This window comes from Actinia tenebrosa, unplaced genomic scaffold (genome assembly GCF_029948245.1).
Source record: "Actinia tenebrosa isolate PJP-AT-01 unplaced genomic scaffold, QUT_ActTen_1.0 PGA_scaffold5__44_contigs__length_20552954, whole genome shotgun sequence".
Taxonomy (NCBI): Eukaryota; Metazoa; Cnidaria; class Anthozoa; order Actiniaria; family Actiniidae; genus Actinia; species Actinia tenebrosa.
Window position 1 is genome coordinate 1,390,200 of NW_028292582.1, and position 12,837 is coordinate 1,403,036.

The 12,837-nt window shown below is 39.4% G+C and overlaps 1 protein-coding gene across 1 annotated transcript in view; it reads left to right on the forward strand.

The window, feature by feature from the left end:
* LOC116294613 (L-amino-acid oxidase-like) overlaps positions 1-8,792 on the forward strand; it is a 31,855-nt gene extending 23,063 nt beyond the window's left edge. Inside the window, 2 exon segments of the mRNA XM_089037604.1 lie at positions 7,691-7,885; positions 8,522-8,792. Coding sequence (XP_088893730.1) covers positions 7,691-7,885; positions 8,522-8,792 — 466 coding nt within the window.
* Positions 8,793-12,837: the final 4,045 nt, after the last annotated feature.

Consider the following 12,837-nt stretch of genomic DNA (forward strand, 5'->3'; position numbering starts at 1 on the left):
GTCACTGGAGGAAATCCGAGTTAAGCAAAAACCTAAGTTTGCAAGAAGGCCTTCGAGCCAGAGTCGCAACGAGAGTAGCGAGACCGACAAAACCCAAAAGTGTCACCGGTGTGGGCTGCAACATTTAACACAATGCCCAGCGAAGAATGCTGAATGCAACAAATGCCATAAAGTAGGCCACTATGCTAGATGTTGCAGAGTTAAACGAGTCACAGAAGTGAGCCAAATGAAGGAGTCTTGTGATGGAGATGCAGACGACACGAGCTCAGAAGAAGAATTCTTCGTGGGAGTCATCACGAGTGCATCAAACAGCAATAAAGGATGGCAAATAAAACTGCCTGTAAATAGTCACCCCGTGCTGTTCAAAATTGACTCGGGTGCTGACGTATCGCTCATGTCATACAAGACGTACAAGAGCATGCCGCGAAGACCCGCCTTGAAGGCAACAACTCACATCCTGAAGGGTGTCGATGGTACCTTGGAGTGTAAAGGGACATTCACAGGTCACACGAGTTACAACGGAATTGTCTGCGAGTTTGAAGTATATGTTGCTGACACCGAAAGCGACTTACTAGGAAGAACCACTGCCGAAGAGTTAAACTTGATCACTCTTAACGTCAAAGAAATCAAAGGCAAAGATAGTATTGGACTAATGAAAGGGGATCCAGTTAAGATCCAACTGAGAGATTCGGCCGCCCCCTTTCATTGCAACACTGCACGCCGAATACCGATACCTTTAATGCCAAAAGTTAAAGCAGAGCTACAGAGAATGGAGGAAGCAGAGGTAATTGAGAAAGTCACGGAACCCACAGATTGGTGTTCGCCAATTGTCGTTGTCCCGAAAGCAAATGGAGACGTCAGGCTTTGCGTAGACCTACGACGACTCAACAGAGAAGTCAAGCGAGAAAGATATGTTCTCCCGACGCTTGAGGACATGGCTGCCAAGATCAGCGGAGCAAAAGTATTCACGCACCTGGACCTGACATCTGGGTATTACCATCTCAATCTGCATCCTGACAGCACCAGATTGACAACATTCATCACGCCGTTTGGAAGGTACTGTTTCAAACGTTTGCCGTTTGGAATTTCATCAGCTAGTGAAATATTTCAACGAAAGATGACCGAACTGCTTGAAGATGTCGATGGCGTGGAGGCGTCACAAGATGACATCTTAGTTGCAGGAAGCAGCATGGAAGAGCATGATGAAAAGCTTGAGAAAGTCCTACTAGTCGCAAACGAAGCCGGACTCAAGCTAAACACAAAGAAATGTGTATGGAGACAGCCAGAAGTAACATTCCTTGGTCACCGTTTTAGCAAGGACGGGGTAAAGCCAGACCCAAGGAAAATTGCAGCAATCATTGACATGCCAGATCCCAGTAACGTCACGGAACTGCAGAGAATCCGAGGGATGATAAACTTCGTTGGAATGTTCGTCCCAAATCTGTCAGCAATGATGAAACCACTCAACGACCTACTAAAGCAAGATGTTCACTGGTCTTGGGGCCCGCCACAAAAGAAGGCACTGAAGGAAGTCAAAGAAGCCCTCACCAAAGCCACAACGTTGACATTCTACGACCCTTCAAGGCCTACCGTCGTCTCGGCGGACGCAAGTAGCTATGGGCTGGGTGCCGTATTACTTCAGGAAGAAAACAACGTTCTCAAGCCTATAGCATTTGCTTCTCGCTCGCTGCTGCCTGCTGAAACAAAGTATGCGCAGATTGAGAAAGAATGTCTGGCATCAGTGTGGGCGTGTGAAAAGTTCGACAGATACATCAGAGGTCTACAGGAGTTCAGATTGTTTACAGACCACAAACCGTTGGTACCACTTATCAATGGGTCTGACCTGAGTGCTGCACCAGTCAGATGTCAAAGACTTTTGATGAGAATGATGCGTTACAACCCTCGAGCACAGCACGTGCCAGGAAAAGAACTCGTCATAGCGGACACGTTGTCTAGACATCCAGTCAACTGTCCAAGCGAATCAGATACTAAAGATCATGAAGAAGTCAACGTATATGTTAACACAGTGACTAGCACCTGGCCTGTGTCACAAGACCGCTTAGAGGAATTTAGACGAGCCACTGAAGCCGACACCACATTGCACGAAGCAATTAAGCTCACGATCAATGGATGGCCGACACACGGAAGAGAGATCCCAAACCACCTGCACGACTTGTTCTCCGTCCAATCCCACTTGTCCGTGGCCGACAGACTGTTAATATTTGATGGAAGAATTGTCGTGCCTAAAGCAATGCAACCAAGGATTCTCGAGTTAATCCACCAAGGCCATCAGGGTATCTCCAAGTGTAAAGAGAGAGCAAGCACATCTGTATGGTGGTTTGGCATAAACTCAGACATCAAAGACAAGGTAAGCCGTTGTCATCTCTGTCAGCAAAAGAAACCTGCTCAGAAGAGAGAACCGTTGATAACATCGCCTTTGCCAGACAGTCCATGGAGCCGAGTTGGAGCTGATCTATTAACGTTTGATGGAAAAGAAATCCTAGTCGTGATGGATTACTATTCGCGGTACATGGAGCTTGTGCACTTACCCAGTACGACATCCAAAGTCGTGGTTGCCAACTTAAAGTGCATGTTCGCCAGGTGGGGTATACCGAAAGAGCTAGTCAGCGACAATGGTCCACAGTTTGCGGCAGAACACTTTGCAAGTTTTGCGAAGGAGTATGGGTTCAAGCACACAACTTCGAGTCCATACTATCCGCAGTCTAACGGGCTAGCAGAAAGCGCTGTCAAGAGAGCAAAGGAGATCTTGAAACAAAAAGATCCATTCTTAGCCTTGATGGCATACAGATCAACACCCCAGTCCTCGACAGGCGTGAGCCCAGCAGAAGTCATGTTTAAGAGACCGATGAGAACCATGCTTCCAAGTCTTCCTAGACAGGAACAAAGAGATTACGACGAGGTTAAACTGAAGGAGAGGCATCTACAGTCTCAGCAGAATAACGCATACTACTACAACCGAAGACATGGTTGTGTCCCACTACCAGATCTTCGTGATGGTGACACCGTGAGAATTAAAACTGAGAAGGACGATGAGTGGAGTGAACCCGCAGTAGTGGTTGGGGAGGCAGAAACACCAAGGTCCTACAACATCAAGACCCAAAGAGGAATAGTTCGCAGAAACAGAAAGCATCTACAAAAGGTCGAACAACCAGTCCTAGAAGAGGGTTCCCAAGAAGCTGTTAAAGAACCCACAGTCGTCGCTGATGAAAGCCAACCTAACTCCACACCTGAAGAAACAAGGACAAGATCTGGAAGGCTTGTTAAGCCCCCAGTTAAACTTGACATTTAGCAACAAACACTTATCGTTTTTGTTGCGAGATAAAGACAATTGGACACTGTTAAAACGTTTATTACCTTTGCGTTTCGAGCATGCTAACCACATGTAGATTGTATGGTAGCCATAGCCTTATAGGGTATTTCGAGATTATATTGTTTGTAACCAAAAGGGGGAGATGTCATGGGATACCTGTGTGCACGGGATCCCTGTGGTATTAAAGCAGGACAGAGCTCGCCATCTTGAATCGTTCTGACTTATTACAAACCGCTGTTTATTTATGCAATTTTGATAAATACAAACGGCTTACGTGCAATGATGATTAATATTCAAACTTTCACTCTCGTGAGTGAACTTGTTTTGCATAAAACTGCAAAGCGTTTAATTGCTTGAGCAAAAAGAGAGAGAGATAGAGAAATAAAAGAAAAAGTAACCACAAAGAATCACAAAGTTATCAGAGGAGAAATGGAAGAATATGCCTCTCTTAAGTAAGAATAACCTCCGTTTATCTAGAAATTATATTAAGCCTCTTCATCAACTGAGATTTGACTGAGTTGACGCTCAATAACGATAACACGGTAGACTACGAATAAAGCAAAATATCCTATCCAGAGTTGCTCATGTACCACTTTTGTCATAATTATTACCGACTGTTTTGGTTTTGCTGTCCTCGGAGTGATTGATTGTTTTAGAAGGGCACATATAAATAAGCGAAGAACGAGTTCAGAATTGAGTTCAGCTCAACCGAAACTTCCAAGAAGAGCGAATTGAAAACTGATTTTAAACTCAACCAATTGCTGGTTTTCACATGACGTCATCAAAACATCAAAATCTAAACTATAGATTGTATGAGGACAATTCTCAAGTATGTTTTAGTAATCAGTGTTATAAGTCACAAGAAAAAATCTCGTGTCATTTCGATGTTTGGTTCCCGAGTTATAAAGGTTGAGTTTGTGTCACGCAATACCGTCACATCTATCTAAATAGCGATGAAAATATTAAAATAATTTACTTTAAGTTGAAAGATTTTCCTTTAGACACGTTTAAAATATCTATTTAAAGTATGTGTAAGTGAAAAATAGTCAAACGTATTAAATATTCCATCATTTTAAGCCTTTAGAATTTCGTCCGCCATGATGATGTACCAACTTGGAACACCAAGATGGCTGCTCCATACATTTGAACCAAAAATTGCGTCATGTTTATTCGCTTATAGTTCCGCAACGAAATGCTTTACAGCCCTAAAATTTAACCAGTATATGTAGTTTGGACCGCTTTACAAGAATATAAAATTTCTGTTTCATTATAATGCGAATTTACGCTTTTGAAATCCATGATGACGTAGGTGAAAACCAAGAATTGCAAAGCTTCCAATGTTTCACTTTACATCAATAAAACCGTTTACAATATAACATTTTTTATATTAAAAAGTGAACACATTCCCGCCTCTTGACTATAGCGCTATTCATAAACAACACTCGGTACGCTAAGCAACGCTTTGGTACTTAGCTTGGATCCCGCGGGTCTATTACCCATAATGCACCCCGATATAGTTTTATACTATATACTATATATACACACCCGATCTCAAAAATTCTGACATTTATCGGATATACATATACTTATATACATATGTCCCCATTTTTCTTTTGTCTTACCTGGATTAGTATATACGGTTGAGCGTTACACCACAACAATAAGTGATTAAATATGTTCATGTAAGTCCGTGCGCCCCAGAAGAAGGGAATAATTATTTCATCGTGGAATTGGGTTGCCTTTGTTCAAGATCAGTAAGTAAAACAGTTACATAACGTTTTTTGTTCTACTCTCATATGGGAATTAAAGTCGGCTCTTAAAACCTTAACGATTTTGCATCGTCTAACTACTCTATTTACCGTAGAAAGAGAGATTCTCAATGTTCTCGCAATTGATTGTGAAGATTTGTTATAGCCAAATTTATGTAAAACAATGGGCCATCTTAGGCCATAATTGATCGAAGTAAACTTTCGAAGTAACGACATATCGATCAACTCATAACAAATGTTGCTTTTCTCAAAAGAGCATTAACGAAACTAATATATAGATTTAGACACTGCCTAAAAGCGGAGCAAGGTACAGGAAAACCAATTTCAATGAATCTGGACACAGGTAGCCCAAGCTTGGTTTCTGTGGTGTCATGTTATAAGGAAATGTATGGGGCTTCATCAAAAATTTAAATAAAATCATTGAAACGTGAAATATAGCCTCGAAATTTTACCCGATCCTTGAGAAATAGCACTTCTTTCGCTCTGCGTGGTTATAGTCTTTCTTCGAAATCTTTCTTCGAATCAAAATGTACTACATTGTTTTCTTTGTGCGGAATACTCTCCCACTTAGGAGTTTTGTACACATTCCTAACAAAATTTGTGGAATTCAAAAAGTGCTTTCTCAAATGACTACGTTATTTAAGAACTACGAGTACTCTTACCATATAATGACAAAACAAGTACAGTGTACACTTTTTTCGCTCGTTCGTCATGCTCCAAGTGACGTGTGATTTGAAAGCAAGCTCGACCAATTAGAAACGCTAGGTACACCTGGAGGTCGGCACATTTAGCGTTACGCACAGGGTTCCCATGCGATGACCACGATAAACTGAGTTGCATAGTTTACCATATTCTATACCTATGGTGCTCCGCTAAAATGCAATTCAAATCGTTAGATGAATAGCTGACCGTGCGCCAAAGCCCCAAATCATTGACGTTTAATGCCTCGTCTCCTTCAGGGACAATTCAATGCCCGTGCAACTGAATCTATTACAACTTATCCTACTAATGATATTACTGCACAGTTTCCATGTGGGACGTGTTCTCAAATCTGCGCATTCTCAGTCATTAGATAAATTGAAAATGACAACTTGATTTTAGATTCTATTTTTGTTTTAGTCCACAAATTTTCCCGTTATTCGGGGAAATTTAATTTATAATTTCCCTCGTTCCATGGTATTACTTATAAACCATATTTTCATTTCATACATGCTAATGAGAGTTTGTGAATGCTTTCGTTGTTTACGCTTCCGTGACCTAGAAAAGCCGAACATCTAAAACCGCAATTTGTTCCTTATTTCCTCGGTGATCATGGCATTGCGCCCGTGGGACTTTTACAAATTCTCCCGAGGTATTAGGGGGAATTTAATCACTAACTTCCCGAGTGAGATGGTATTACTTATAAGCATATATATCCGATAAATGTCAGAATTTTTTAGACCGGGTATATATATATATATATTTAGCATATACCAACTTATGCAATTCCTAAGATCGCGCGCGCTCATTGGTTAATTTGAGGTGAATAATAATGTACGATGTATTGAGTCGGCAACAAAATAGCATCTGCCGGCAATCGTTTTGCTACAATTTCCGATAAGGAAATTGAAAAAATTAAAGTAAATGCTATTGCTATAAATACTAAAAAGGCAACGATGTATGGCCTAAAAGTTTTGCTAAACGTTTTGCGTGAATTTGTCACGCAAACTAAAAGTTTCTGTTTGTTTGTTTTTATTGAATTATTGTATATAAAAATAAGTTACTCTGAACACAAGTTGGTATATGCTAAAGTATTCGTCTCAGGCTCAGTGAATATGGAGAATACTCGTGTCTCGGTAAATATTCCCAGATATTCACTTCCGGCGAATAATTGCTAAATAAAATTGATAAATTCTGCAAAACTCATATATCAACATAATCGATATATGAACTATTTCCAAATTCACTTTAAATATAACGATTTTCAATCAAAAGCCATCCAAATATCTGATATAAGTGCTCCCACTGTATACTATGATTATATTTTAACAAAAAATATTGTGTTAAACCTTTATTTAAAAGATTTTCAAGTTGAAAAATATCCATGATGCACCCGACATATAGACATTCTTTTCATTTGCAGAATTTTTGCAAAGCGCTGTATATATATTTAAGCAAGCATCAACTAGCTGAGAAAAGACTTTTCAGGCAGAAATATACTATGAAACAAGAGAAAAGACGATATTTTCTAAGCAAGACCTGTATTTCGGCTATACAAAAGAGCCTTCATCAGGGTGAATGGCTGGTACCTCTCAAAACTGAGGCTTTCACGAGAAGTAACGCATGCAAGCGCATTTTACAACCGTAAATTTAATGCACACGCTCAAAATTTACAAAATAATTTCTTTTAAGACGTCTTTGGATTTGGCTGTAGAAAGTGTTGTCATTAAGACCCTCTGGTCTTAATGTCTTTGATCTTTACGCCCATTTTACTTCATTACGAACCAAATTGTCCGCACGAGTAACCTTGTCAATTTAATTGAACAGAAACATCATTGAGACCACTGTATACACATTTAGTTCTTAAAAGAATTATATCTTTTTTATGCAGAGACAAGGGTTTGAAAGGAGAAGGTGTGCTTCATACTATGTATTCTGATGGGGACTGCGCCAGGAAATGGAACGATATCGCTACTATGGACAAGAATTATATTGATGTTGAAGTTCACCGAGCATTGGAAACAAAGTATGGAATAAAGATTCCTAAACCTCTAAACACCAGCTAACAATACTGGGACTCTGCTTGGTAAATAAAGATACGCCTTTCTTTATATTTTACTTTTAATTTTTGACTGATACTTTTAATTTTATTGGGAGGGTAGCTTGTGACAAGGGCAATAGTTATTGCTATTTTTCCCTTATTCATTAGTAATTCTTTTTTTGGGGGTGGGGGGGAGGGAGCCGCGTCAGATACCCAGGAATATCAAACCGCACTAGCCAGTGTCTCTTCATAGTTGCCAGAGACAAACACATATATCTAATTTGACATAAATGAGTAAATACGTATTTGAATATTAAACTGGACCGTATTTTTCGGTCGTGGTTGCAATATTCATGGTTATTAAATACACGTATAAATCTACGTATTATATACGTGTAAATCTACGTATTATATACGTGTAAATCTACGTATTATATAGTTATTTTATAGTTTCATTTGGTGTCGAAGAGAGAAATTTTGATTTCTCAACCTCATTAGAACCTTTTTTTGTCGCGAAGAGAAAGTGCAATGTGTTTGGTAGAAAGTGACCACAACAAATATACATCATCATAATCCTAAATCTTGGAGATATACTAAGAAACCAAATAGAGTAACATCTTTAGTCAGTAAACTTTCCCCGGTAAGCATTTCCTGTAATTTCAAGCAATTCCATGTTCACAGGCATTTCCAGAAGGCCGGCACACCTTTCACGATGGTTGACATAAGTAACTGGGCCAAACGACCACTAAATGGGCTAGATCTTTTTGTGGTTGGAGAAGCGTACAATCCAATGCGTGGCTGGTGCGAGGGAGCGATCGTCTCGTGTAAAAATGCCTTGCAAGAAGGTTGGGGCATCCAGATGGATGAGAAAGGTCTGATGACAACTAGAAATATTGAGACTAAAGCGGATCTCAGCAGACTTATGCTATCAAAAAGGATTGTTCGTCCATAGCGGGGCTGAACTAGACACAGTGGCAGGCCCTAAAGTTAATTAATTAAATAAACAGATCATGTTTTGCATAAGCCTAATGGAAAATTAAGTTAAATTAAGGGTTTAAGAGCCATTCCACGTAAGCTTTGAGTACGTTTAGAAATGACAAAAAAACAACAATAAAAAACTTTCAAATACTCGTGTTTTATATTTTCAACATCAACTTAAACAATCCCGGATAACTACTGCCATATCATATACATGTTGAGATTTGGGAAAGTACTGGCGCTTGTTCCGGTGGGGGAAGGGGTTTGGCGATAATATAACAACAACCCCACCTGAATCTTTATTTAGTGTGGTAAGCTTTTAAGCTAAGAAGCGGTCAGGTAACAGCTGGTTGAATTTGACGCCCCGGCGGCCCATTTTTGGGCGCTAGAAATTTTTCCAAGATTAGCAAACTTTGCCGGATGGCTCTCGTTATCACACCTCTGGAATATCTTTTTTTTTTTTAATTCTCGTTATTAACCTAGTTACGTGCTACATTCTTATTGGCCGAACGTGATTTGTCTTGAGGAGGTTATCATGTTCGGCCAATAAGAATGCAGCATTTAACAAAACCTGTTCAAGAACGGCTGTTTGAACCCCATCGATCACAAGCTGTACAAGAAATCAAGCATGGATTTTTCTGGAAATATTTGGCGTGATGGCATTCGGAATACACGTAATAATAGAAAAATTATCATTTCTTTCATATGTTGCATCTTTATTGCGGTTCGAGGGGAAAGAGTGATATGGTCGAAATCAGGTGCTAAGTCTACCGACTTCCCATTATTTTGAGAGAGAAAAGCGGATTTTGGAAAAACCCACTAAACAGCCTTAAATCCCGCTAGAACTACACCAGAAGACTGAAAAAGGTAGAAGCGACGACTGCAGCAAGCTTTCAAGTAAATGGTTGAGTGAAACATTTTATTGCCATTTCATACATTCTTGCATACATTCTCTTATAATAATAATAATAATAATAATAATAATATTAATAATAATAATAATAACAATGATAATAATAATAATAATAATAATACCTTTATTTTATTTAGCTTCAATTCTACAAGATTCAACAACGCTTTAAAGACTTTAAGCTTAAACTTCAAAACAGTATTAAATTAATAAATGAAAATAAAGAAACAATATATTCATAGAATAAACTGGTAATGATAATTAGCTAAGATGGTTATTGTACGCTTTCCGGAAGCGCCAAGATTTAAGATCTTTCTTAAAACCTGATAGACAATTAAGGGCTCTAATGTTCGTTGGGAGGGAGTTCCACAACTCAGGGGCTGCATGGGAAAACGCCCTGTACCCATTGATAGTAGATTGAGGCTAGAAGATCTTAAGGGTCGAGGTGGATTATAAGATTGAACCAATTCACAAAAGTAGGGAGGTGCTGCATCATGTAGGATTTTAGAATTAAGCAATAAGATCTTAAATTTTATACGGAACTCAACAGCTAGCCAATGCAAGTTTTGGAGAATTGGAGTGATATGGTCAAAATTACTAGAAAAGGCAACAACCTTTGCGGCTGCCTTTTGGACGTGCTGAAGTCTATCTATAGACTAGTAGTTTCTAATAGAAAGTGAAGTGCTGCGAAGAGGATTGTTGTAGCCTTTGTCGAGTAAAAAGTGCCGTTGCTTGAGTAGTAGGGTAGGGATGGCACGAGCCTGTTTTTTGCGGTGGATTTACTAACTTTTGCGGTGGATTCGAGTATATTTGCGGAGGATTTAATTATGTTCTAATACGTCACGCATTACGTGTATCATATGCGGTGGATTTAATTATTTGTATTAAATCATTACCATAAAACGACGGGGAGAGTATTGTTAGGCAAGTTTGGGCAAGTATTTTGTTTACCAATCCAATTTATAGAGCGCGGGGATTTTGAATTTTTAACTCCAAAACTCAACCAACCAAGCAAGCAAGCAAAACCTAAAAATTTACTTTTGAGAAACGCAATGGCTACGTTATTCCAGTTAGGCTCTCGAGGATATCACGCTACCGTCAATGAATTCAAAAGACTAATGAAAATAAATGTTTTTTTGAAACAATATTATGTGTTGAGCAAATTCATGATAACATCCTTCCATGATTCTTTTAAAAGCAAACACCATCAACAATCAACCAAGCAACAATCAACCAAGCGTAAATCTTCCAAACTCATCAAACAATGCACTTAGTGACTCATAAACGATAAACAATAAGACCTACTAAGTTCTTCCTAATTATGCAAAAATCAGCTGAAAATGATTAGTTCTGTTATCTTGTTCTTTATTATATAAACAGCGATCGTTCTATTTCATACTGTACATATAGTACAATGATTCTGTGTTCCCTTGGCATTCAAGCTTATTAATGCTGTCATATCTCTTTCCTTCAATCATTTTTTGTCACGTGATAGATAAGACACGACATCAAAACAGTTTTATGAATGCACAAATCTACAGGAAGCCCATATCCGATTTAGTTATTGAAAAACACAGGAAGGCCATGGCTAATTCGTATTTCCACAGGCAGCCCATCCGATTTAGTTATTGAAAACACAGGAAGCCCATGGCCAAGACAATTTGATAGCCAAGACCATTTGATTCAATAGCTTAGCTATCAGGCTATCAATAGCTTAGCTTCTTGGCTATCAATAGCTTAGCTATCAGGCTATCAATAGCTTAGCTTCTTGGCTATCAATAGCTTAGCTATCAGGCTATCGATAGCCTGGCTATCAATAGCTTAGTTTCTTGGCTATCAATAGCTTAGCTATCAGGCTATCGATAGCTTAGCTATCAGGCTATCGATAGCTTGGCTATCAGGCTATCGATAGCTTAGCTATCAGGCTATCGATAGCCTATCGATAGCTTGGCTATCAATAGCTTAGTTTCTTGGCTATCAATAACTTAGCTACCAGGCTATCGATTGCTTAGCTATCATGCTATCAATAGCTTAGCTATCAGGCTATCAATAGCTTATCTATCAGGCTATCGATAGACTGGCTATCCATAGCTATTAAACCCTCCTCTCCTCCTCCTCTCCTCCTCCTTCTCCTCCTCCTCCTCTCATCCTCTCGTCCCTCTCCTCGTAGCTACCCGGCTACACGCTATAAAATTTCATTCACTCATAGTTCTAGTTTATTATTTCATCCAGAGGTGGATGAGGAGAGGAGGAGGAGAGGAGGAGGAGGAGAGGAGGAGGAGGAGGAGGAGGAGGAGGAGGAGGAGGAGGAGGAGGAGGAGGAGAAGGATATTAATAATAATATTACGCAAGTGATAAAACGAGGATTTACGAACAGCAGATATCTGTGTTTTAAGAGATAACCAGATATTTGCAAAGTACCAAGTGGAGGTCCATTGGTATATGTTGAAGATAGAACAAGTACCTCAGTTTTATCACTGTCAAGTTTCAATTTGTTCATACGCATCCAGTTATCTATATCCTCAACACAAGATTACATTTTTAATTTGGCATGTTCTAGCTCAATCAACGATGATGTCGAGAAGGTTATATACAGTTGCGAGTCATCCGCATATAAGTGAAAGTTTACATTATAACTACGAACAATATCACCAATAGGTGCAGAGTACAACATAAAAAGAATTGGTCCTAATACAGACCTCTGAGGAAGTCCTGATTTGACATTTCTCAGTGTAGATTGGCCTGATCCTAGACATACTGTACAATGCCTATCAGACAAATACGACCTAAACCATTGAAGACCAAGACCAAGACCACGGATACCATATCTTGCTTATAAACCATACACAGGAACCTTGTTTGGGCTGCCTGTGACTCGTCAAATCGTCAAATTGACGTATTTTCAAAAATATAACTAGACGCTATTTCAGCGTTTACTCGGGCTTTCTTGAGGAAGGACGGCGCAAGAACGTCTGACCACGTTATTTTCTGTTGAGTCACTAGTCATAGTTTTTGCAGTCTTTTCGAGGTTTGTGCTCGAATATAGCTCATTTGTTGCCTCGTGAGGACTAGTACGAATTTGGCTAGTAAGCTTACGTGTTTTCAAAGA